The 27989-nt window shown below is 37.9% G+C and overlaps 1 protein-coding gene across 1 annotated transcript in view; it reads right to left on the minus strand.

The window, feature by feature from the left end:
• VWF (von Willebrand factor) overlaps positions 1 to 27989 on the minus strand; it is a 145656-nt gene that overhangs the window by 29039 nt on the left and 88628 nt on the right. The window contains exons 31-42 of the mRNA XM_084304359.1: positions 24080 to 24223; positions 22913 to 23077; positions 20365 to 20408; positions 15698 to 15875; positions 9637 to 9857; positions 8514 to 8706; positions 7554 to 7895; positions 5844 to 6049; positions 2174 to 2276; positions 1982 to 2056; positions 1319 to 1423; positions 644 to 849 (exon numbers count right to left, since the gene is read on the minus strand). Of these exons, the coding sequence (XP_084160485.1) occupies positions 644 to 849; positions 1319 to 1423; positions 1982 to 2056; positions 2174 to 2276; positions 5844 to 6049; positions 7554 to 7895; positions 8514 to 8706; positions 9637 to 9857; positions 15698 to 15875; positions 20365 to 20408; positions 22913 to 23077; positions 24080 to 24223 (1982 nt within the window). The remainder of the gene's footprint in view (positions 1 to 643; positions 850 to 1318; positions 1424 to 1981; positions 2057 to 2173; positions 2277 to 5843; positions 6050 to 7553; positions 7896 to 8513; positions 8707 to 9636; positions 9858 to 15697; positions 15876 to 20364; positions 20409 to 22912; positions 23078 to 24079; positions 24224 to 27989) is intronic.

Here is a 27989-nt window from a genome sequence, read left to right on the forward strand (position 1 = left end):
CAACTTTTCCTTAAGCAACCTTACCTTGAAAGTTAACATAATATAATGACTTAATAAAAAGTTGGCAAAATAGGAAAAATTCATCCTTGTGAAGCTTTAACAGAGTTAGGTACTAATGTGGAAAAAAAAAAATAAAAATGGCCATGTAGTTTATGCAAGATACAACACCTCATCAGGTAGACGCAAATGTAATCAAGGCACACAAGGAGTATAGGTATAAGGTGTCCCAAAAATGTCAATAAAGTTAATATAGGACTGAAAGTATGCAATTCTAAAATACAGTAACTGTACTCATCCAAAAGCACATACATGTTATCAATAAATAAATAAATAAATAAATCAGAATGACCTCTGAAATTCCAAATGTCTGAATAGCCTCGAAGTTACAAAAGGTTACATATAGATATAATCATCTGAGTATCTCAAAGTCACAAAAATATGTGTTGGTAACATCAGAATAAAATGACTGTAATGAAACAAGCACAGTATGTTGCAAGGGTGCAATTTTCTCACAGACATGTAAATTAAAAATGTATCGTTTTCAGGTAGTCTGTTTGGTCCTTTGTTTATATCTATCTACACTCTTACTGTGATGTTGTCCCCCCGTATGCAAAAGATAATCTTATCTGTTCATCCTGCTTACCGTTCCTGGAACACAGGTAGTAGATATGCAGCCGCAGTCATTGGTGAGAGATCTGGATAAATATCCAGGAGGGCAGCTCACTGTTGAGTTAGTACAGCTGCAGGTACACTCATATTTATCACAGCACTCTGTCTTCTTAACAGTCAGCTCCCGATGTGGTGGACAGAAAGGTCTTTGAACTAGGCTGCATGCTTCTCTGTTACAAGCTAGCAGAAAAAAGTTAAGCACAGAGCATTTCAGAGCACTGCAATTGAACAGGACAGTTCTCTGTCAGCAAGGCTCTAATTGCTACTGCAAACTGTAATACATCTGCTTAATAAACTGAGAAGTAATGCAGATATAAAAGACCCAGATTGTACTGCAGGTTCAGAAGTTCCTATCCTGACAAACACATATTTGTATCTTCTCTCATATACAGAAAGATTTATAAAATAAACATAAGGGTCAGTGCACACATATCCACGAGTACAGTGTTTGTCTTTTCCTTAATTCAACAGTGTACTCAGAAAGGGCCAACAATAACTTTCTTTCAAGTCTGTGAAATCATTTATGTCTACTAGCTCCCAAAGAAAATCTTTCGGAGGGAAAATGTAGTGCATAAAGGATGTTGTCCATGTTGTTCAAATGCAGTGCTCCAGTATCACCCAGGGCTAAATATAGATATACATATCTTACCACATGTATAATTTGGTCTGCATTCTCCAGGGTTGGTCAGTGCAAGCTGCAAGCCAAACTCACAGACAGGGACAGGAGGCAAATCACAGGAAACCAGATCACAGACTAAGAAGAGAAATTGAGGGAGTGGTCAAGACCATGCCTGACTAGTTAGCCTTCTAGAAAAGACATACACATGCAGGTACATCCCCATTTCATTTATTCCCTACACTCAATTGCTATCTTAAAATACAAAGTAAGTTAGATTTCAGCAGGTCAATGTTTGTTTTCAAAAATAGCTAAGGGAACAATTCAAGTTTAGGTTATGAATATTCTAGTTCTGATTTTGTACCTAATGTGCAAACACAGATCACACAAAAATAGGTAATTGGGAAAAAAAATACAGTTTTAGTGTGTCACTTTGGAAAAAAATAAAATACAATAAAATAAAATAAAAACAATTCTCTATGCCCTTCTTCATCTCTTAAAAAGGGGCAAAGTCAAGTTTGAGTTTCTTCTTTTTTTCTTTTTTTTTTTTTCCACAGAGATGATAACTCAGTCATTCAGTGAGTTATAAAATTTAAATATATATGTATGTGTTAAATAAAGATGCAGATTTTATACCTTTGAAACATCTGATAAAACCACATACCAAGAAGATTCCAACAGTTTATGAGAACCTACCACACTCATATTCAGGGCAGCACTGGCTGGGGTCCCTGCGCAGACGAGGAACTTCACAGGGACCACACTGAACAGCTGGAGAGAGAAGAAAACGTTCACAAAATAAGCTTGGATAAGAACTAAAATGCTAGGTAAAAAAAAAAAAAAAAAATCAATTCAAGTCTAGTCATACTCAGATCTAGACCAACTTACATTTGGTAGTAGTGCAAGGTCGGAGAGTGCAGTTTACTCTCCTATTGTCTAGACATGTGCAGATCTTGCAGGGCTCATTGGAAGGAATCCATGTTTCCATGTGCTGTGTGGAAAGAAAAAAAAATGTTAGAAAGAAATCTAATAATCTAATATCCTGATCACTGTTGTATTGGTGGTAGGAGTGGGTGAGAAAAATTACTGTGAAAAACAAGAAGACTACAAGAGAGATTAGTTGGCTGCTCTGTTAACTGTAAGAATCCAAGGAGATGCATAATTATGAAATGACTGTAGTGTACCAATTTAACAAAACATGTAAAGTATGCATGAATGCGATGAGGAATTACTATTGTTTTATGCACAAGAAATGCTCAGATGTTATAAATGCAATCACAAGCTATTGTGAGAGTAACAGTGGACTACATACCATGATGGATGTTCAGTGATAATAAGGGAACCAATGATATTTTAGGAAATACATAGAAGTGGCTTCCTTCCAAAATTAGTGGTACTTAAACACAGAGAAATAAACAATGAATATTTTTGATCAAAAATATGTTGGGTCTCACCATTTGATTTCCCAGTGGTTTGCTGGCTGGAAAAACTACAGAAAGCCCAAATCTGAAACAATCACTCCTGTACTGATTACCAAGAGGTAATAAGCATACTCAGAAATTGCCAGTAAAGTACATCATTATTCAACCACTGGTCCCTCTCATTAGAGAGAGGAAAAATCATTGATTTTAAAGATGTAGTTACCTAAAAAGCGCTATATACATTTAACATCCATTTGAATAGGTAGATAAGAGTGAAAAAATGCACTATGGAACAATAAAGTTAATTTGCACAGTCAGTCCAGGTTCTGGGTGAGAACACGTAAAGTAGGTTAGGACATTGCTAAGGGAAAATGTGTCAACCAGAAATCTCTGAAATGCATTTTATAAAAGCTTGCTGAGACCCTCAGTAATAAAGAAAGGAAACATATTGCCACCTGCACCTAGAGATATCTATGTACTTTAAGACATTACAGGAATCTGAAAGGACAATAAAAATGATATTTTATTTTCAAAGGTTAACACCATGGCAAGGATAAAACAGGAGGCATGCCAGAACAAGCCAACCAGAGATTTTACAAAGCTTAGAAACCATATCGCATAAGGTTGGTTAATCTGCAAGAAATCTATTTTAGTCAAGGAAAGCTTTCATTGATGTATTTCTAGTAAAGAACATTATCTCAGGGCTTGAGAAAGCCACTCAGAATCCTCTGCCAGAGCTTTCAATGGACTCAGGGTTAGGAAGTCCTGAGAAGGAAGCTGATAGGGAATGCTTACGTTTGCAGGCAGTGATGTGAAAAGCATTTAGACATTTCAGAACACAAAGCAAGAATCACAACTTTTTACTCTTACTCTAACATTTACCAGCCTTGATTTTCTGACAGGTTTTCCTCAGCATAAATAAGTCTCTTTCTAATATCAGATGACACGACAAAAGATAGAACAGTGTCAGTAGAGCTCTGTATAAGTATCAGTATTGAGAATCCAATAAGCCCAAGCACTATCTTGGGTAGAATGGAACAGAGGAAAAAGCACCAGAGGGAAACACAGAGTTTAAGGAAATCATAACCCACTACAAATTGCGCTGCCTGATATATTGCTCACATGGCTAATCCTGCAGTGGAAGATAAACAAAACAGCTGTGTGAGCTGATCCTGCCCTGCCTGCCACTTCCCCATCCACACAGCAGCTGCATCTAAGCCTTGCTATTGGGGTACTAGACTAGAGGTTCTCAGAGTTAAGATCCCACTAAGGGGTGTGTGACAACTCACATGAATTTCAGAACTGCAAAAAGAAGCAGATATCACTGCAAACATTATTCTCAAGATGTACCCTGAGCTTTTCTTCATGACAGCTTGAAGCAATTATTTAAATGGAAAATGCATTACAATGCCCAAGGATTCGGGGATTAAAGGATACAGACCCTACACTTTAATCTACACTTTAATTCTAATAACCATTTTATATAAAATCATGATATAATAACAAGAGTTCTCAGGCTTTCTGGTAGTTGTGCACAGCTGATCTGTGTTTAGGATCGAAATTACATACATTGCATCATGCTATTTTTTTTCTGTCAAGAGAAATAATATGATTTTTTTTTTTTAATTCCTCTTATTACACAAAATTACCTTTTTATTTATTTATTTATTTATTTATTTTTGACCGGCTTGATAAACACTACAGAAAACCAACAATACTGTATTTAAAACAAAGATCCACAACAGAACACACAAAAACGAAGGCTACATGCATGGGGATACTGTAACCTTAAAACAAAAGCTAATACAAAATACAAGCCAAATGTGCTGAGTCGACCTCGCCTGAGCTATGCTGTGGCATCACCAGCAGGTGGCGGGCGCAGTGAAAGTAAGGTGACTCGTGGTTCCTGCACTGGAACAGGAGTGCTCTTAGCACTTGCTTCATCTATCACCAAAAAAAAAAAAAAAACAAAAACCCTTGATCTTATGCTAATCAATGCAAACTGTATTTAAAAAAGGTGTTTCATCCAAACACTGCTTTTTTTTTTTTTCCTTTCATATTAACTGCACACATATATTGCTGAACTAAATGTGAGTGTAAATCTGTGTTATAAAGTTATTCAGAGTACATTTATTTACATGTTAAAGTTCAACTCTTTTACTGAAAAAAAAAATAGACCACAAACTTCTGTTATTTACAGAAAATCTGTGTTAAAAAAAAATGTCTGTTTTTAATAGCAGATTTTGCAAGTATGATAAGACCATCCAAAAAACTCCTAAGAATCTAAGCCCATAAAATACTTAAACTAAAGCCTTCTTAAAGTCCCATAACAAAACTGAAGATTTAAGAAGTCTGTATGACTTAGATGAAAACTCTCAGAATTAAGGAGCTGTGGGTGAAGAGGAACAACATCACACCCACAACAGGATATAAGGAGGTGCTTGTGCACCCACTTGTGTGATACTGAAGGGGAAATCAACAGTCTGTTTTACTGAAGTCCAGCACCCACCACTCATAGCTATTCCCCATCCCATTCTGCCACAGAGATGTCTGACTTAGCTGAGGAAAGTGGATTTTCAAGAAAAAGAAAATGTTGAACTCCATCAAAAGAACAATCCTCATCTGCATATATTTCTTGTTTAAAAAAAAAAAAAAAAAGAGGTAGGCTAGTATGGCTTGACATAAGGTCAACTTGGTCTCATGGCTCCACACCAACCACTGAAAATATTTTGGTTTGCTTTTCAAAGGTAATACTATACATTTTAAGCAAGTGTTCCAGATTAATGATTAAATTGTCATTACTGGTAAAAGCTTGCTGAATGGAAATGTTTATCTTGGTAAATGTTGACTTACACCATCCCTCCTCTTTTCCCCCTATCCCTCCCTCCACACAAATTTGTCATGCATTTCCGGGTGTGTATAGTCCCAGCTGTGAATTTTATATCCATCCCAGCCAATTTCACACTAGGTTCACACTAGGGGAGCTACATGGGGCCAACAGCCGGCTGATTATGAGGAACTGAGCTAAAAAAATAAAGCATCTAAAGGGAAAAGTAGTTAGACATACAGGACAGACTTACTTGCAAAAGTACAAACCCCAACCACTTACAAAGGTAACCTGCTAAATATATAGTTACCTGATGGTGCATGCCATCTTCACTGATGCATTGTGTGCAGACCTCTTCACCAACACAGCTGTCATTAAAAATCACCTGTCCAGCTGGACAGAAGCAGCCCTCTGTGGGATAATCCTTGCAGACACTGAGTTTGGTACTATTCTCACAGTGCTTTATGCAGGCTTTGTGACAGTGATCATATATCAAATATGTGGGACATTTCATTGCTGGGGAAGACAGAAAAAAAACTCTTTAGATGGAGATTTGAAATGGAGAGTGATGTTTCCACTCATACATTCTCCAGAATTCTGCTGAGTTTTTGAAAACCATCATCTGATGAACATATTTTGTCCTCTGAAGCCATTTACATCTTTGAAAAAATATCTTTAAGAATAGCAAAATATGCAGTAGAAACTGATTGTCATTAAATGACTGTCCATGGAAATAATTGTCAAGCTACATTTTCAGGTCCCATGAATCAGCATAGAACAACTTACTCTAATAATGGTTTAAATGAGCTGAACATCACTGGATAATAGACAGAATCTGGAACCATCTTTACATGTCTTAAAGAAGCACTGATAACAGTACAAAGTTAGGACTACAGCATTGAATAAAGAGATTTTGACAACTCAATGGGTAGCAGTGTTCCCAGGCAACTAAAGAAAACTAATAAACAGAATATTTTGTTACTCCAACACTGAATCTGTTGGATACCTGCACCATATTAATTGAATTGCCCTAAGTCAAAAAAAGTTGCACTTCCCCTAATCCAACTCATAAAATTTTTTGCTGATGAATTCACAACACTGAGGGTATTGTCTCTAAAAGCAATCATAAAACTAAGGCTATAGCTATTTAAGAAACCTATGGACACTGATTCAGTACCGTGTACTCCCTTAGGTCTACTTTACTTTTCTCTGCAGCTTCAACTAGGAAAAGTGTTTCTTATTTCCCAGTTTGTTACTGCTGTGAGGTTTATAAAGCCTTTTTTTCAGTCCCCTAACAAAAAACACTGACAGAAAATTACTGAATGAAGAGATGAGTTCCCAAAAAGCAAAAATTCATCAGATGAACTGTCTACACACACACACCTCTTAGCCAAAGGAAACAGAAAATAAAGGCTTTTAAACTTAACCCTTTTCTGTTTCAAGAAATTCTAAACGCAATTATTTCTGGTTTGTTTGAGTCTATTGTGGTTGTACGTGTGGACACATATTATAGTCCAGCATGCACAGAGAATCTTGAAAAGCCACAAGAACTTGACAGAGTCCAATCCCCTTACGAAATGCTCTGTCTGGATTCTGAAAATACAAAAGGTCTACCCATGAAAAACAGGAAAAATTGCCTGCTTAAAAATCTGTACTAGTAGCTACCTAGACTATTTTCAGCTTTCCAGAAAAACTCATTCACCAAAAAAAATCTGCAAATAAGCCCGTAAGGACTGGTGCTTATTGTCTGTGATGGTCTCCATTCAGTTCTAAGAAATATGTATGAAAATACATCCACAGCAACTGTTAAGGTAGCGTTTCATCTACATTTTTATTCTAGAGTCAGCACAATGGCTTTCACCATGTTTATCTACCAATAGCCTTAAAGAAAATCTTGTAAACCTTCTCTGCACAAAATTAGATTAATTTATTTCAGAGTTTAATACTGATGCTCATTAGAACCTGGACAGCTCCTAAGTAGAATTTATGCATCTGTTGTACTGTATGGTAAATTCCTTACGACAGAATTCGGGTGTTCTCCAATCTACGCAGATCCCATTTTCCCTGCATAAGTGAGCATAAGAAGCTATCATCTCGCAGGCTTCATCCTCATAGCAGCTGTTCTCTTCACAGGACTCATAAAACACGTTGGGGGGGGTTATCTTGTGGCACTCTGCAAACTGATCGGAGAGCAGGAGGTGGCAATGTCTTGCAGCATGCTCAGAGCATCGATCTTCTCTCCGGACTTCACAGATCTTCCCTGGCTCTTTCAATGTCCAGTCCTGAATAAATACGCCACTGTCAGAAGTGACAGAGCCATTACGTAATGTGAAGTCATTGGCATGGTTCTGGTCACACACCCCTAGGAGGGTGAGTAAAATGAAAAGAAACAGTCTGAATACAGTCAGAAATAGAAAAAAAATAGAGAAAACTTGCACAAGACAGAGATGGTTGGAGCTGCTCAGAGAACTCCATGGGGAGGATGAGTTGAGATTTTTTATAGCAGTTACCAAAATAGGTATAAAGACCCTGAGTTTTGTTTCCTTGTTACAGGAGACACATATTATGCCATAGATGTCTAACCTATTACAAAAGGTGCCATAAAATTAACTCTCCTAAGCAGAGGTATCCCCCACAAACCCTTCATCTTCAGTCCAAGCATAGTATATGCCTCTCACATAAATGCACAAATATATGCAAGAACCTAAGGTTAAAGCCTCATTTAACAGAAAAAAAAATCTCCTTGAACAGATAACGTGAAATAAGTAAAACATGACAGATGCATAGCCTTGTTCTTTTTAAGATATTTTTGGGAATCAGTGAGCTGTTACACTGATAGGCATAGTAGGAAAACAACAAAGATTATCAGTGTGCAACACAGGATCTGCTCAAAGAGTTTACAAGGTTCAGGATCACACAAATTCCAACATAGTTCAAGCCCAAGTAGGAAGCTGTTAAAAAGACTAGTTTTCAAACTCACCACAAAGCCCTTGTGTTCCTGAAGAAAACCTCTTTGGATTAAGTTTAAGAATAAATTCATTGTTTCTTGGAGTAAATGTGAGATTATGGCCAAGATGGGAGAACTTGATTTCATGCATTATTGCTCCATAGACAGTGACTTCAAACAAATTGCTAGAATAGGGAATATGAACGCTTCTACCATCAACAGCCACCTGTTTTCACAAAGGCAAGATCATCACATCAGTTGTGACAAGCAGTTAAAAATCAATCCATTCTTACAGTTTAAACACATTTTGACTGAACCTGAATATAAGAATTAATTTTGCAAACTGTAACTTTTTATTGGTTCTTTTTATTGGTGTATTAGTTAAACAACTTCTTCAGCATTTTTCCATACGAGGATATTCATACCACATCGTGTATATACAGACCAGTAGACTAATTCCATGAAGCTAAAATGCTACCTCCAGACCCTGAGTATCATTAAACATCAGTGAAAGTCAAAGTTATCCACCCTGACTGGTCACCAGTGCTTTTGTCCATGCTATTTTACTGCATGAGTTACAAGAGATCACTGTTGTAGGCTAGCTGACTCCCTTAGGAATAGACTGCAAATTTGTCATTCACAATTTGGATACTTCTCTGTCTATAAAATATGCAAAAACATCTCTAAGATGGTGTTTCTTCTGAGGCTGGAGTCCACTATCACAAAAGTTAAGGAACTGATTCCCTAACTCTTCAGGTGGCCACAGTCTTGCATAGGTATGTGAAGAGTAGAGACTGCTCTCCCACATGCTAAATGATAACATTGTGTAAAGAACCTCTGCCAACAAACAAGAATCAGAGTGCAGTAGGTCCTGTCTGTAATCCCCGCCTTTCTGGCAGAAGTGTCTGGGAGACATTGCCACGTCCTTGACATTGTCAACCCAGCACAATCGGGAGAACCAGAAGAGAAACATGGCTGGGTTATTATTTGAATGTAGAACACATCATGAGATTTAAATGAGGTATTTTCTTGGATTACTAAGAATAGGCTGCAAGGGGAGTAGAAACCGGTTAAAAGAAACAAGTCTGTCCTCCTAACCTAAAATTCTACAGCATAAGCAGAGAATGCACAGATCACTTTCTTGTGTTTAGCTTACTGTCATGTCACTGAAGAGCTGAACAGATACACCATGATGTTTCACTTCAATAGAGTCCATACAGTTCATTTTTAGTGTTGCTCTGCATGGTCCTTCATGGAGAAGAACTTCAACATCATGTTGCATATCTTGAAACAAGCTGTAGGAGCAATTGCCAGTCAGTTTAAAATTCAGCCCATCAAATGTGACAATATGCCGAGTTGAACTTCCCATACAGACACCTGCAAATCGATGAAAAAAAAAAAAAAAAAGCCTTGTAAGCATTTGCTTTCCTTCAAATTAGACTATTTCTTCACAATCATTATAGGCACATGCAGTTAATTAATCGAGAAAGTGAAGAAGTTATTGAATTGAAAATGCTGTAGTAAATCATTGACAAGAAACTTTCATTAACACAATCACAAAATCACTTAATTACTTTTAAAAGTTACATTTTTTAAAGTATCTTTGTCTGGAGCAATTAGTACTACAAAATACTTGGATAAACTTTAGGAAAATTGCTTACTGTAAAGCTCCCTCACATTGAACATGATCTATTAATAAATTTAATATGAAAAATAAAATCAAGGAAGCTGTATACCTTCTCTATTTGTAGAAAGGCTGTAACATACTTATCTTTAAATCTCACAGTATTTTTATTGTGACATTGCTTTTTATTCTGTGCCATATTACTTTGTTTCAAACAGTACTATTTCATTCTTATTTAAAATTTCAAAAGTGAATTCAAAGGGATTTTTTTTCAGATTTTTTATTCAGAAAAAGAGAAGAGAAAAAAATGTATGCAGGCTCAAGTAATAGCCAACTGACAGTTCAATATTCTTGTCATTACGTTATAAACACTTCCATTTCTTTCTTCATGAACTGGAAAACAAATACCACAAGTACCTAAACAGAACCTGAACAAAAGGATTATTCAGATTCATACATTTTCAAATCTTTTGCTTAAAGACAATAAGGGCAATAAAAGAAGTGTCAGCTAAAAATGCAGGAAGAAAATTCTCATTAATAGCTCAGCAAGTTGGCTTCCACTGAGAGATAAGGATAATTTGTTTCCTGTTCCTTGACCTTCAAACTGCATTTCCCAGCTGAACCAGCTTGTAAAGTTTCTTGTGTAAACAACAGTGAAACAAGTAAACAAGTTAGCAATAAAACAAAGTTTTTCAACCCTTTTTTTTATTCATGGACATCTAAAAAGATTCAAAGGATAATGGGAATCCTTTTACATTTCTCATAGGTATTCTGTAACACAAAATGTATGAATGCATTCCATTTAAATATTGTCCATAAATACCCAAGAGCCATGAATCAGACAGTAAATCATATTGCTATAATATTTTTAACTAGTTCAGCAAACAAGCAGCTTTATGGCACAACTCCTGATCCTGATCCTCTGAACTCAGTTACATGACATAATAAAAACACTTCTTCAAGTACTTCCTGTTTGGAAAAGTATTTGCCAGTATTTCAGGGCTCAGATACATATACAGTAGATAGACATTTTTGCAAGAAACAATACATTTTCTTCCTAAATTTATGAAAATAATTCAATGAGATAAAAAGGGAAAAGTGAAAAACAAAAAATAAAACAAAACAAAACAAAAAAAGAGAAAAAGAATAGTGATTAAAAGAATGTGTCATATCAACTTTTTATGCTATTGTTTCTTCAGGTATAGAGTCTTTAAATCACTTTTGTTTATAAATGAAGAACATTTTAGTTATAATTTTCAGTAGGGCTTTGATTTCAGTTTTGGACAAGCAGTGTTTCAAGATACTTTACAAGGAACCTGATGAGATGCATCTGACAGTCCTAAGAGAACTGTTGGATGAAGTTGCTAAGCAAGTACATCTGGGAAATCATGGCATTCCAGTGAAGTCTACAGTGACTAGAAAAGGAGAAGCATAATTCCCACTTTTAAAAATTGGGAAAAGGAAGACTTGGGGAACTACAGGCCAGTCAGTCTTGCCTCAGTCTTGCTCCAGCAAGATCATGGAGCAGATCCTCCTGGAAACTGTGCTAAGGCACACAGAAAACAAAGAGGTGATTGGTGACGGTCAACATGCCTTCACTAAGGGCAGATTAGGCCTGACAAATCCAGTGGCCTTTTATGGTGGGGTTAAGGCATTGGTAGATAAGGGAAGAGCAACTGACATCATCTACTTGGACTTGTGCAAAACATTTGATGTTGTCCCACACAACATCCTTGTCTCTAAATTATAGATGGATTGGATAGATGGGCCAATCGGTGGATAAGGAATTGACTGGATGGTCACACTCAACTGACAACACAGAGTTGTGGTCAATGGCTCAACGTCCAGGTGGAGACCAGTGGCAAGTGGTATTTCTCAGGGGTCAGTATTAGGACCGGTGTTATTTAACATCTTCGTTGTTGACATGGACAGTGGGACTGAGTACATCCTCAGCAAGTTTGCTGATGATGCCAAGCTGTGTTGTGTGGCTGACACACTGTAGGGAAGGGATGCCATCCAGAGGGACTTTGACAGGCTCGAGATGTGGGCTGGTGCAAACATCATGCAGTTCAAGAAGACCAAGTGCAAGGTCCTGCACCTGGGTTAGGGAAATCCCAAGCACAAATACAGGCTGGGTGGTGAATTGAGCAGTCCTGAGAAGGACTTGGAGGTGTGATGAAAAACTCAACGTGAGTTGGTAATGTACAACTGCAGCCCAGAAAGCCAATCATATCCAAGGCTGCATCAAAAGAAGTATAGACAGCAGGTCAAGGGAGGTGATTCTCTCCCTCTATTCTGCTCCCATGAGACCCCATCTGGAGTATCATGTTCAGCTTTGGGGTCCCAGCATAAGAAAGACCTATTACAGTGTGTCCAGAGGAGGGCGACAAAGATGATCAAGGGGCTGCAGCACCTCTTCTGTGAAGACAGCCTGAGAAAGTTGGGGTTATTTAGCCTGGAGAAGAGAAAGCTCCAGGGAGACTTTATAGCAGCTTTCCAGTACTTTAAAGGGGGCCTACAAGAAAGATGGGGAAAGATTCTTTATCTGGGAATGTAAAAATAGGACAAGGGATAATTTTTCAAAACAAAAAGAAGGTAGATTTAGATTAGACATTGGGAAGAAATTCTTTCCTATGAGGGAGCTGAGGCACTGGAACAGCTTGTCCAGAAAACTGCATGAAGTTTAACAAGGCCAAGTGCCGGGTCCTGCACCTGGGGTGCAATAACCCCAAGCAGAGCTACAGGCTGGGAGAGGAATGGTTGGAGAGCTGCCAGACAGAGAAGGACCTGGGAGTGATGGTTGATAGTCGGCTGAATATGAGCCAGCAGTGTGCTCAGGTGGCCAAGAAGGCCAACGGCATCCTGGCTTGCATAAGAAACAGTGTGACCAGCAGGGCTAGGGAGGTGATTGTCCCCCTGTACTCGGCTCTGGTGAGGCCGCACCTCAAGTACTGTGTTGAGTTTTGGGCCCCTCGCTACAAAAAGGACATCGAGGTGCTTGAGTGGGTGCAGAGAAGGGCGACGAAGCTGGTGAGGGGCCTGGAGAACAAGTCCTACGAGGAGCGGCTGAGGGAGCTGGGATTGCTCAGCCTGGAGAAAAGGAGGTTCAGGGGTGACCTTATCGCTCTCTACAGGTACCTCAAAGGAGGCTGTAGTGAGGTGGGGGTTAGTCTGTTCTCCCACGTGCCTGGTGACAGGACAAGGGGGAATGGGCTAAAGTTGCGCCAGGGGAGTTTTAGGTTGGATCTTAGGAAGAACTTCTTTACTGAAAGGGTTGTTGGACACTGGAACAGGCTGCCCAGGGAAGTGGTGGAGTCACCATCCCTGGAAGTCTTTAAAAGACGTTTAGACATAGAGCTTAGGGATATGGTTTAGTGGGGATTGTTAGCATTAGGTAGAGGTTGGACTCGATGATCTTGAGGTCTCTTCCAACCTAGAAATTCTGTGATTCTGTGAAAAGCTGTAGATACCCCATCCCTGGAAGTCTTTGAGGCTAGGCTGGATGGGGTTTTGGGCAACCTGGCCTAGTGGAAGGTGTCCCTGTGCACGGCAGGGGTGGTGGAACTAGATGGTCTTTGTTATATATGGAGTAGTAATTCGTGTCGAGAAAATGGTTGATATTAATAAAGAAGGGGGAGATTTAGGAATGTGGCCATGGGGGTTGGAAAGCCCCGTGGTTGAGATAACATTAGACTCTTAACGACGAGGCCATCAGGAATATAAAAGAGTCTAGTGGGAACAAAGAAGAGAGACTCCATGCAGGAGACTCCATGCAGTCTGGGGTTTCTTGTTCTCCAGATGGTTCTCTTGTTCTCCAGACCTTAAGGCATGGATGTTTCTGGGTGTATGCTGTTGTTGTTACATTCAAAGTTGTTTGACCAATTAAAAGTTGTTTTGAAAAGAACTGCTGCGGAGAGAAGGGTATAAGAAGGGAAACTGCCCTCAAGAGAAGAAGAAAAAAAAAAAAAAAAAAAAAAAAAAAAAAAAAAGAAGGCAAAACGATGAAGTTACATCAATAAAGAAGCAGGAAAAAGAAGTGAAAAGGAACAGGCTGGAACAGGCAGAATGGAGACCAGGACGGGAACAGGCACTTTGATTGCCTCATGAAGATAGGTTCGGCCAGACTCAGCAAACCACTCAGAGAAGCTCCTACAGGAAGTCACTGGAAACAGGCGCACTGGAGCTGGAGAGAAGCTCGAGCTGAGAGAAGTGGATCTGTGCACACAACTGCCTCTCGCTGGTAAGCAGTTGCGCATTATCGGGAATCATATGCCCTTAGGAACAAAGACTGTCCTGGTAACCTTACAGCTTATTCTCCTTATTAACAATTGGACAGTTTATGAGCCTGAAATATGGGACCAAACTGAGGTCAAGGTGTGGGACTCTGCAACTAAAAATGACAAGGTTGCAGTGGGATTGCTCGGCACCTGGTGAGCAGTCTCTGAGGCCTTAAAGAGCCCTGTGGGGCCACAATCACAAACGTGTGGTTTGCCAGACAGTGAGGGAGCTGTGGGCTCCTTTACTGATCTGACTGTTAACGCCATGGGCCCCTCTGCTGCTACAGCCATCGAACGCTTTTGCTGTTACGCCCCCTGTTGACCTGAACGTGCCTTTTGACCCAGGCCTCGTTGGCTTTGAAAAGGAGATGGATATGTTTTATTTCAATCCGGGAAGAACGGGATACATAAGGCCTGAAGACCAAGTTTCTTGACAACTTAAAGCAAGACGTATTGTTCAAAAGGAATGGAAAATGGAGACTGTTAAGTCATGGAACTTAAAGGATTGTTTGTTACCTTTTCTGATTGTACAAATGTATAGGCAGACTTGGGTTTAGTATGTAAAAGCAATGTTCTGTATATTTAGAATGTTTGATGTTCATGTGTGGGTGTTGGTGGAGTGTAGACTCCCCGCACACCCAGAGCTGTTTACTTGCCTTTTATACCTTTTATAAGTATAAATATTACTAAATTCAGATTGAGTTGAGACTTCAGCTATAACACCTTCAGTATGAGAGATGAAGTTAGGCCCTCAGTAAGAGAGAGATGAAGTTATATCATCAATAAAGAAGTAACAGTTACTGATCCTAAAAGAACCCTGGTGTCTACGTGGTCGTTATGCCACATTCAGTGTGAGGTTTTGTGTCAGCAGGAGAGTTTTCTGTTGTTGTGTCTTCAGTATATGTGCTCGACTGATGTCAGGCCAAACCCTAAAGCCTAGGGATGGACCAAGAATACATAATTTGCTTATGGTTTGCTCAGAAAAATTTCTGCTTTCCCCCATGCATACTCATTTCTGGTACCAACAGCTTCGGAAATTGATTGTAAGATTCTCAAATAAAGCACTGTAGCTATCCTTATCTAAAAATGAATTTTTAATGGCCCTGAACTTGCTAATACTACTACATGTTCCAGGCATCAGTGAGACCCTCGTGCATGTAGCTCTCTAAATGATGTACACTGTCAGTTCCTCCCACTTCAGGCATCTTTGATTTATGCAATGGCTTAGCATCTCTTTATTGAATTCAGCATTACCTTTCTGATAAATACTTCAAGGGAGGGGGATGGGGTACATACATGCAAAGATAGATACTCACATGGACACATCCATCGGCAGCCACAAGTTTCTTCAACCTTAACAGCAGGAAGATTGCTGTGACATACAGGTTTTGGCATTCTCTCACAGTTAATTTGGTGGCTCTCCAGAACAGTGTAATCACCTGGAAAGCATGTCACAGTGTGGCACTGATCTGGTAATGTCCATTTGTCACCAGGCTGGATAAAGAGACATGAATATAAAGTAACTGAAGAGAACATCATTAGGGGTCTGAGGTGGGTTGAAGGGAGAAAAATGTAAAACTTGGCTTCTACCATACTCCATTCCATAACCTCCAGCTAGCATGTGAAGTGACACTGACAGCAGTGCTACTCAAATTAGCTTTGAATAACTAAATAATATAATGTAGTGTATTAAGAACTTCATGAGCATGAGAAAGTTAAATGTAGCACCATTGCAAGAAATAGACACTGAAATTCCAAGCAAAAGATAATAGTCTAGAATAGGAGACATTTGGTTACAATAGAATGAAGTATCTGGTACTCCATCTATTGTTAGCTTAGCCATCCTACAGCATGCATGGATAACATAGTCAATAAAGAATTCCCCTTGGCGTTTCTTTAAATGTCAAAGCCTTTAGTTTTCATAAGCTGTAAAATTATTTTAGAAAGAGCTCTGAGCACAGATGGTCATGGCACAGCAGGAATTAACAATATTCAGTCCAAGCTAGAAAGGCGTGCAATACTGTAGCTATTTTATCCACAGCTCCAAAACTTTATAACAATTCATCCCTGCCAACAGGGAAATTGTTCATTTACCTGATTAATGTTATAGGATATACACAGTATTACTGTAAAATTAAAAATAATATGTAAAATACATCCTCATCTTTAGAAGACTGTTCTTTAGGATAAACAAAATTTTAAGGCAGTGGGATTGCATACTGCTAAATGACAAAGAAATAGATGTGGTCACAAATCTGGAATAGCTCAAGATTCATATCTGTAAAAAGCTGAGCTCTCTGGCCCCAATCCCACAGTCCTCTAAAACCCATAAATAGGCTCAATGAATTTCAAAACAGAGTGTTCATCCCTGTGGTCTGCACTCCCAAGAGGATTCCCAAGTGTGGGAAACAGCCCTTTCCAGACCTGTCTATATCTACAGAGGTGAGTTCAGAAGCCATAGTAAGACCAATGAGGCAGTGCTTCTTTGCATTGGATAACATTTTTTGATATTCACAAGCAGAAATATGAGGCAAAGAAAATATTATTGTTATTGGGTTAGATTATGTCCCACCCTCTCCTCTTTAGCTTATCTCTCACTCCCATGAAAAAGAACAAAGTGATAAAATATCTAGATAGATAACAGCATAATTCACATAATTCATAGCCTATTCTTCACTATTGTGCAGACCTAGAATAGTGATGTAAAAGTCATGCTTTGTAGCTCTGAGCTATGTGATACCATCAGGTCTAGAAGAGAACTGACAGATTTGCAGCCATAAAAATGTACATATTAAATATGACAATTTGCTGTGTATGCTTTGTATGTTTCAGGATTTCAGAAGGGAACTTGTCCTGAACGTGACTTAATACTTTTTTTATGTATATACTTTTCAGGCTTGTGAGCAGAGAGGAAAGTAATGTGAGGAGCTTTAAGTAGGGAAAAAATATTTACATATGAAAAAATTGAATGTTTTTTAATTATAGTAGTCTCACCTACAACTCATTGAAAGTGGAGCACCTGGAAGGGTACATACACAGCTGTGCAAGTCTGGCAAAAGACTCTCTGGCTTCCATACATATTTAATTGTTTTTATTTCACTCCTCTATAGGACATCTATTGGAAAATATCTAAGAGCTCGACAAGTAAAGCAAAGCACACCACACTAAACAGAAAATATCAATTGAAGGATCCAAACTAAGCCAAGAATTACAGTGCAGAGGAAAACTGAGGACTATGAAGAGAAAGAAATCCTAAATCCCAACTGATATGAAATTGTAGGAGTGCAAGTAGGATAGAAAGCAAAAGCAAAGATTTCTGAATAGTGAAGGACAACCATGCCACAACAGATGGGCCTGCCAGCACACCAGAGGAAAACTCAGACTTCCGCTCTGAGGGAGCTCTGAATCTACAGACCTAGACTTGAGCTCTCTTTCTATTACTGTGGATGCACAGGAAAGAGACATATGCCTAGACTGGATTCATCAGCTGGTAGCTTTTAATTTACTCTGGGTTTTGGTTGATTGGTTGTTGTTCTCTAAATCAAGTGATGAACAATACTAGAAAAGTTTGGTTATGGCAACCGCTAGTTTAGGAATGTGATTTCTACTGCCATACGCACAGTGGAAATGCAGAAGATAGCTATGCAGATTACTTCACCATGAAGTCCTAACACTCTAAGACAAGTATTTACACTTCTGTTATCACCTGTATGCCTTTTTAAAAGCATCAAAGCAAGACTACCAATGAGAATTAACTATATTAAAAAGCCTCAATCTGTCATATTCATTCTCATGTTCTGTCATGTGGCAAGTTCAAACGATATTAAAATAGTGGCTCTTTACACAGTCTATATTTAGAGCTCCTCAGCACAGGACACCACAAGTGCTGAAACTTAACTGGATTCAAACAGTGACTGAACAAATTAATGAAAGAGAAATCTTTTGAGCACTACTGAACACAAAAATGCACCACTTGCAGTTCAGGGTGTTCCTGAGTCAAAAATTGTTCAAGGCTAGGAAAGTTCTGGGAAGTATCATAAATACTTAACCTGCATTCCTCCCTGATTTCTAGTTTTGGTCACATAATACAGAGAGTTGGATGGATTTTTGCCCTGACCTAGCACATTTGATCTTCTGTCTTTGTGCTACTGACAGTGACCTTAATCATGAAATTTCTTTCAACAGTTATTTCCAGGGTAGAAGGTAATAAGAGAAATATGTAATGAATCATATCACTCATGATATTAGATTAGATTTAGGCTGAGATTTTTGATTCTGAGAACTTTGGTTTCCATTGAAAACCGCAAGAGGTCAGTTCCCACAATCTGAATGTGCTTGATGGATATCCCACTTGGGGAGCTGAGTCTCTTGCAGCAACTCTAAGTAATGTCTGAAGAATTGTGGATCCAGTGTTGGTGCCTGTGTTTTCTGCATTGGGAAAGAATTCATGATAGCGAAGATGAAGAATTCAATTCTTCATCCCAGTGGTTTTGTAGACTACTCTGGAAGAGGTAACAAGCCTACAATGGCACATAACTACCCCTGAGTCAGAAGAGGAATTCAGACTGTGGTACTGAACATCAGAGAGAAAACAATTCTACTGTGTCCTGCAGGCACCATGTGATGATCAACTGCCTGCTCCAGAAGGTCCTGGCTACCATGCTGGCAGTGTCTTCTAAAACCCAGTTTTCTGGCTTACAGAATATGTAACATAAAGTCCCCCAAAAGGCTACCATTATAAAGTATGAATCTTTTTTTATATGGACTAGCCTGGCTTCTTTTCTTGCAAAAGCATTTTAACCATTACAGAAACGGTGATATAAGTTTATCACCAAAAAAAAAAGGAAACCTGGCATGTTTGAAATTCAAGTTCAGGCTTCCCAGGACTTATACACATATACGTGTCTGCTGCTAGGAGCACAGAGGTCTGGGTACCTGTGGTTCAAATGAAAAAATAAAAGGAATTTTTTGTCTCTCCTCTCCTCTCCTCTCCTCTCCTCTCCTCTCCTCTCCTCTCCTCTCCTCTCCTCTCCTCTCCTCTCCTCTCCTCTCCTCTCCTCTCCTCTCCTCTCCTCTCCTCTCCTCTCCTCTCCTCTCCTCTCCTCTCCTCTCCTCTCCTCTCCTCTCCTCTCCTCTCCTCTCCTCTCCTCTCCTCTCCTCTCCTCTCCTCTCTTTTCCCTTCCCTTCCCTTCCCTTCCCTTCCCTTCCCTTCCCTTCCCTTCCCTTCCCTTCCCTTCCCTTCCCTTCCCTTCCCTTCCCTTCCCTTCCCTTCCCTTCCCTTCCCTTCCCTTCCCTTCCCTTCCCTTCCCTTCCCTTCCCTTCCCTTCCCTTCCCTATTAAATGAGTTGTTTTTTTTTTGTCTGTTTTCTTTTTTCCTTAATTACGTGTCAAACCTTATGACAAACATCACAGCCACAATATCATACTTAGTGTCTAATCCAGCTGAAGCTTAACCATTCTGTTGTCTGACTAGCTGACTGAGGTCAACATTAAAAAGCAAATCTGATATAAATATATATATTCCCTGTGTCTAGACAATTCATAAGTATTTCCTTATTAGCCACATCCTTCCTTACACTCATGTCTTCACAAGGGAAAAATCAAAGTAAAAGGAGGGTGTCTGGGTAGTAATGTTGCCTTCTCCTAAACACATGCCTTTATTTTGGCCATATTTAGCTTTCCCAGAAGTTCTTTTACCAGGTGATGTTTTTTTTTGTTTTGTTTTGTTTTGTTTTTGGCTCTACACAGCCTTCAATCACGTTCTACACACTGCAAGATCAGGTGTTGTTGGAGGAACTCTCTCGGGATGTAAAGTAATCCCATCACTTCAAACACCACAATTTTCCTCCTCAAAAGTCTTGAAAAGAATTACTTAATATTGCCCCACACTTCTTCTTGTTTGAAGGTATGTATGCAAGTATTCGTGGTCCTGCATAAACATTGTAACTTGTAAACTGTTTGGAAGAACAGGCAATACACTTACTTTCTTTTTGTTTCCATCCTCATCTATACATTCTCTGACAGGGTCTGAAAGAGAAACAGGTATATTTTAACCATCTCACCCCCTTATCTAGGCTTTTATGTGGTGGTCACCAAAATACAGATTGTTTACTTAAAAATGTGAATTAGACCATAATAAGAATTCATTTGATCAACTGTGACTGTCCCTACCTGAAGAACACAATCATTGGCCCATAGGGTACTAGAGTAAGTCAAAGAATGCATAAACTTTGTTACTGCTATCATTACCTGACTTCTGCAGTGACACTGGACCCCAAAATACCCTGTGAACAGAAGGTATTGAACCAGTTAGGCTCCAATTCCATAGTACTCCTTGTATTGACATACATTGCTGTCCAGATGGTACTTAAAAGATCGTGGATTTAGCTCTGAGCTGGTTCTAGCCTTACTTCTTGTGTTGAATCAAGAATATTTCTTCTAATTAACAGGTGATGAGAATTTCCGCACACACATCTTTACTAAATGCAGAAAGATAAATACAAGGGGTAACCCCACAGTAAGGTTTGTCAGTAATTGGTGTAAATATGAGAAAACCTGCACTAAGAATATTCAAATTCAGTGTCATTACATTTACACATTCTTATAATGGGCAATTTTTTATATAATGATTTAGATGGTCACAAGGTGTTCACTGAATTGCAGTTTCCATGCTTATGTGCTTTTACAATACAACTGAAGTTACGTGGTAGATAATTTCATATATGTAGTATAGTATAGCAATGAGCATGCATCTAGGAAATTAAAACACTGACTAGTAAAACTCTTTATACAGTACTACATTATGCTATCATATATACCCTATATGCTCTGTCTTTTTCAGGATAAGTAATGTATTTTGAAAGCATTTAGGAAATCTTTTAAACCTTTATAATAGTATTATTCTTGGTACACTTCCATACATAAAACAAGACTCCCTCCATACAAGAAATTCAACTATATTAGTCTGGAGGGGAAAATAATACTTAACAGAATGTAAGAAACTTAAATAAATTTTTGTAAAGATATAAAGAGGAAAGAAAAAAAGAAGAGAGAGAGAAAAATAGGGGGAAAAAGGAAAAAGAAAGGAAAAAAGGAAAAAGAAAAGAGAAAAGAACAAAAAAAAAATGAAAAAAATGAAAAAAAAAAAAAAAAGGAAGATCATTTCCCATTTTATAACAAAGATTTTACCACCAACAAAAGGGAGAGCCAAATTTTTCAGATATGGTTGTCTCATAAAAGACATCTACTATTCAACTTTTTCATCACACACTTTGTCCTGTTGGAAAAGCTGAAATTGTTTTTTATAATAATATAAAACATCTAGTACCAATAGGTTAAAGCACAGATTGCAACAGTTACTGGTTTCAAATTCCTGCTCCCCATCCTATATCTTGGTTCAATGTAATTTAGGACAAGAAAATCACATTTTACAGTGTGAGGAGAGGAAATGCTTCTTTAAAAGCTTAGTTTAAAAGAAAAGAAAGAAAATGGCAGCTGTTTAAATCTAGAAAATGGCAGCTGCTTGATGCTCTGGAGAGGTTTTAATGCCAGAAGTTATCCCAGTGGAGACTGATCGGATATCTCTAAGCTGGACTGTGCACACTTTGCAACTTCCTCATTCTTAGTGGTACTTGGCTCTGAAAAAAATGTCCACTAATTTTAATAGAGACTTAACTAAGTACTTGTAAAGCTAGTAAACGTGCAATGTCTAACACAGTAAGACAGTGGTTTGTGAAGAGGACACATAATTCCTATTGTAATAAAAGTAACAAAAACAACAGGAGTAATACATTCCTATACATACACAGACCAAGGAGGCAAAACAAGTAAAATATGTCCAGAGTTAAAGTGATCTTTTTTAACTGGTGGGCACTGATCTCTACAAATAAACTAATGTTTGTTTAAAACATTTTACGTCTTCCCCACCTCCCACAAAGCATTAATTTTTTCTCAGAAACAGTTTAGAGTTAAGTCTTTCTTATTCTTTATTTTCTTACACTTAATATAAATCATTTGCAGACACACATATACCAATGCTTAAGTCTGTGCAGAAAAATATGTAATTTGAAATGTTTAATCACAACTAGCTTTTAACATTTTGAAGCATGCCCTCACTCATTCATGACAAGTTGAGCTTTTCTGATGTCCCTCATGTAACGTCCAGCCCTGATTACTAAGATGGTATCTTGAAAGTTCAAGCCTAGGCACTTTAAAAGGCTCGCAAAAAGCTGATTAATCAGAATAAAATTTGGCTACATGCTAAAAGTGCTCAGATTCAGTTTTCCACCTAAGTGATGGAGGTGCTCTAAGTTAACATTTTTGATGATTGTCAGTGAAATAGTAACAAAGGAGAATTAGTCTGATATCTAAGCCTAAAATAAATTATTGGATTCTTGTCTGAAATTAAGTGAAAGTTACGTTAATCAACACAGGAATAAACATCACAACACGTTGCCGCTCGTTTTGCTGCTTTTTGCATTTTGATTTTTGTTTTTGCTCAAATTATGTGGCCACAACTATAGTGAACTTACCCAAGCACACTTTATTGATAAATTCACTATTCAGTGTGATCATAGTGGATAAGTCTTCAAAATTCTGGAGCCTCATGATTCTATTAACAGCTGATGGCCCAGTCAAAATCCTGAGTTGCTCTTCATCATATCTGTTCCCAACTCCAATAGGAAACAAGGACACTCCTAGGAAAAGAGAATAAATGGTCTTAAATGGGTAAGGCACAAGAGAAGATTGTTGCTGTTTTTTGCATTTCATTTGCTTCTTTAAAAAAAAAAAAAAAAAGAAAGAAAATTTTCTTTCAACAGTCAATTTTTTTACGTATTACTTGCATCACATAGGTTAAAGGCAATTTGGGGAAGAAATGGTGATGTTCTAATCATAATGTCAGCTAAAAGGAACTCTATTCACCCCAAACATTAATAATAAGATTATGTAAGGTCAACAAAATGCAGCTGCAGATTTAATGACAACATCTTCTCTTTTTTTTTCAAATGTAAAATAATCTCAGTGTGTCTTTTTCTTTCTTCAGTATCACAGCAACCGGATTATTTTCAAGCTGTTTTTTGTTGGTTTTTATTTTTTTGTTTGTTTGTTTGTGTTTTTTTTTTTTTTAATAGTTGTTATTTAGGCTTTGTCTTATTCAAGAGCTCCCAAAGCAATCAGCAAAGGAAGTCACTGTTCCTCAGGAACACACCTGAGGAAGCTGAGGTACAGAGGCAACAGCCAAAAAAAAATTTGAAAGAAAACATGCAGCACATATCAATACCAAAACCAAATTCCTGTAGAAGTCAATACAGAACCTGACCAAATCCTCCCTTTATTTATGAATATTCCAAGATACACTGTACTGCAACAGTGTTGAATTTATAACATTAAATCACATATCTGTCATCCTTGTCTATCCACAGGCACCAGGAAAATGAAGTACCACTAATTTAGAAATTGTATGGAAGCTGTTTGGCTTAAATTGGAGATTAATCCTGATTTTACCAGTAATTCAAAGGCATCTTCATCCTGAAGGTTTTCTTCAGGCCTGTTTCTTACCAGAACACTACAGACAGTAAGATTGTATCAAGGAACTTAAATCAACATACCAGTGCCTGAATTTTTTACCCTCTGTTCTAGTGCATTACTTAAGAACCAACAACTCTGCTTAAAAATAGTGACAGTGAAATGAGATTTACTGTTCATTCTTGCAGCAAGTGCAGCAGTCTCCACGGTGTCTTCTGATTTCCCTGACACGATGACTATTGCTATCTTCGATGCACCTGGTCTCCCTCCATGGGATTCTGACATTGTGTTCTGAACTACAAAGTCAATGGCTTTGCCTAAGAAGAAAAGATAAATTAAAGATATGATGGGGGGGGGGGGGGGGGGGGGGGGAGGAGGAGGGGGTTAGTGATAGGACAAGGTATCACTGTTTTAAACTAAAAGAGGGTAGATTTAGGTTCAGTGTAAGGAATAAGTTCTTTCCTATGAGGAGGCGAGGCAGTGAAACAGGTTGCCCAAAGAAGTTGTGGATGTTCCAGCCATGGAAGTGTTCAAGACCATGCTGGATGGGGCTTTGAGCAATCTGGTCTAGTGGAAGGTGTCCCAGTTCATGGCAGAAAGGTTGTACTAGATGATCTTTAAAGTTCCCTTCAGCCCAAACCATTAGAGTTTTCATAGAATCATACAAAGGGCTATAAAATTAAACCTTATGTTGTTTTAGTAGGTTATATAGCACTGGAAAATTACAGGATTTCTTTTCAAAGGACTTTTAGTGTCTGCTTTACTGCTATCACATGAAAAATCTCAGCTATTAAGAACCTACCAGTATTACTAATACCTCCCAACATAGAAGAACCTTCCTTTTTTTTTCAATCTCTGATGTATTAGGAATTTTATTTAGTACCTTTCCTTAGCTTAAGAGGATAAAGTTACGCTTCTTGCTTTAGTAATTATGTTTTCCAGAAGTATTACCATTGCGTTACTTAAAAAGAAAGATCACTAATCTTGAAAATGTACTTATTTCCCAGTAGCAGAACAACAGTGACATCCAGTGGTTATATGATCTGAACTACTACAGCTTCATGCCACATTACTGGTACAGTCAAGTTGTTCAGCTCCAAGAGATCTAGCCCTTCCCAAATGTGATCGATTTTTGCTGTGGGTATGAAAAGTCTACCTATTACCAGCAAATTATCTGAAATCTAGACTTGTCAGGCTAACCAATAATATTACCGTGCAACCCATATTAAAAACAAACAAACAAAACAAAACACATACCGTGGAAATCAACCTCAGCAAAAATCACAAATTGGCTTAAATGGGTACCTATTTTCCTTTCATTTAACATCTGTGAACACTCAGACAAATTTTTGTTCAAAATCATGATCTCACCAAGAGACCACTTTGTATTTAGATATGTATATGTGCAAATATTTATACTGGGAATGATCATATGCACCCTTCTTAAAAGCTCCTTTGGATTTGGAAATTATCAGGTCAGGAAGTAGAAATTATACTGTGTGACAGATGTGACATTCAGAGCAAACACTGAATGGTGAATAATAAATATGTGAAAGACTAATTCCACTAAGTAGTCTGCAAAGAACTGCTGAGCAGAAATGTGTTTGCCTAAGGAATTTGCTGACCAATTTTGAGTAATAGACGCATTTGTAAAATGTTTGAAGTTGGATCATAGTAAATAACCATCAATCCACCAGAATGGCTTTGCACACCTAAACACTTTGGACTTCATCTTGTCACCTACCCTTTTAATTTGCAGAAGCAAAGATCCTTTTCCTAAACTAATGTAAGCAAGGACAGCCTCTATGAAGCCCACTTGCGCATTTACAATTGATAACATGAGATCCCCAAATGGATATTCTATTATGCTTTAACTTATGAAATTAGGCTTTCAGGAGGATTTTAAGCCTTGGAAGAATCTAGCCTAGAACAGGTATCTAGAAAAAAACTAAATGTCTCCTTTGTCACAGTACTGTTTTGGAGATGGTATTACCTTCTCAAATACTGTTGCCTTCCCCATCCTTTCCTGTTGCCTCCAATAGCCTACAGTCTGTGACTTGACAGCCTCATATTTCCTTCCAACCCTATCCAGACACCCCTATTAGTTCATTGTCATGATTTCCTCCCTGCAGGCTAAGCCTCATTTTCATGTCTCATCTCTCCACACATGTAGATGCTCATAACTAGAAAGAAGAGCTGGGAGCCACCAGGAACTGCTATCCACATACCGCAGGAATATGATTCAAATTAAGGTTCTTGTCCGATAAAAGTCCATCTTTCTAGAGCATTTACCTCCATTAGCAATCTCCTGTCTAGGAAGGGTAACCTATTATTTCAAGCAATAGTTTTCAAGCAGAGAGGTGTATGGTGGTTTAATAAAAATGCTTTTTGGAAACGTGCATTATCAATTACCATCATAAAAAAAAAAAAAAAAAAAAAAAAAAGACATGTCTAAGTTTAATTTCAGTCTTCCAACTGTGTAGATTCATTTTGTTTCTGTCATTTTGTTTTTATTTACGCCATAATTCCAATATTATATTTTATATAAGAAATTAAAACTTCAGAGTTTCCATTCAGTAAAAACTTCCTATGTGAAAATTTTGAACGTTTTTCTACTTGCAACAAAATATTTTGAAATATCATCATTAATTGGATGGTGTTGATTTCATTCTACAAGCTACTATTCCTGACTAGAAAAAAATAACTAGTCCCAGATACTAACTTATATAAAATAAAGCTGTCTCATAATCATTGCTACAAATGCTTTGATTTCTGGTAGTTGCTGAATAGGTCTGTAAATGCTGACGCTAGATGCAGCATGGCATGTTAGTTATAAATAACTAAAGGATACTACAAAATACAGAAAATAATAATATGAGTATATTCCAATCCCTGAGATTCCTCCAGTATGGTCCTTGTGCCAGAAGATTAACTCATTTCCCTTTTGTCCTATGAGAAATTGCTAAGAAAGTATTTCAGCTTCTAACTTTCAAGTACTTTAGGTTAGACCTCTGCAAAGTAAGAATTACAAATGATTTTTTCATTCATTTGTGAAAAGTACTACGAATTTCTGTGCTTTTCTTTTCATTTCTTTTTCTTTTTTCTTTTCTTTTCTTTTCTTTTCTTTTCTTTTCTTTTCTTTTCTTTTCTTTTCTTTTCTTTTCTTTTCTTTTCTTTTCTTTTCTTTTCTTTTCTTTTCTTTTCTTTTCTTTTCTTTTCTATATATTTTTTTTATTGCCACTTTGACTTTTGTGTCATTTGTGTGGTCACCAGCTGCACCAGTTCTATTTTTCTTTCTCCCGTTAACTTTGAAAGTTTGAAGAATCAGTCATACATACCTATAAACTGGAAAAAAAAAATATTATTTTTATAATTTGTAATAAAAAAATCAAGTTCCATTGTAATATAACCAGGGACTATTTCAAAGTCCCCCCAAAAACAATTACTCAATTTAATGCATGGAAAAATTATTTTATTTTTTTGTCTAAAAACCTCTTTGGATTTCTCCCCTTATTTTGGAGCCAGCTGTAGAGAAGAGAGCCAGGTTCCTGAAGATGTGATCAAGTGAAAACATTGAGAGATTCAGAAAGTTGCCATCCCAAGCAAGAAGATGCCACTTCTCAGCTCTTTGTTTCTACTTCTAGTAATAGTAAAATGGTAGAGGCTATTATAAAGAATATTGACTACTAGTATATCGGCCTGGTCCACTGATAGCGTTTGAACATTTTATTACTACTAGACTACAACATAGCAGTAATCTGGCATTTTCATATCGATAAAGGAGATGCTTAAAGTGTTTACACCAAAACAAATATCGCAAACCACAAGGCTATATTAGGATTGGAAAGAGAGATTGCAGCACCTTGGACATAACTGAGCTAGCTTTAAAAGGATCAGGTCTGAGCCACACAGGCTTCAGCCTCTATGAGACCATCATGGGTCCTGTACACCCCTTTAGTGGCTAACATCATTGCTGCTGCTGCTGGCACCATGACTGTTTGCACTGGTGTCAGTATGCACACTTCAAATGCATCTGTCTGAAAACTGCCGGCAGAAGGAAGAATCTGCTCCTCCAGCTGCACC

Source organism: Netta rufina (assembly GCF_964035555.1).
Source record: "Netta rufina genome assembly, chromosome: 1".
NCBI lineage: Eukaryota > Metazoa > Chordata > Aves > Anseriformes > Anatidae > Netta > Netta rufina.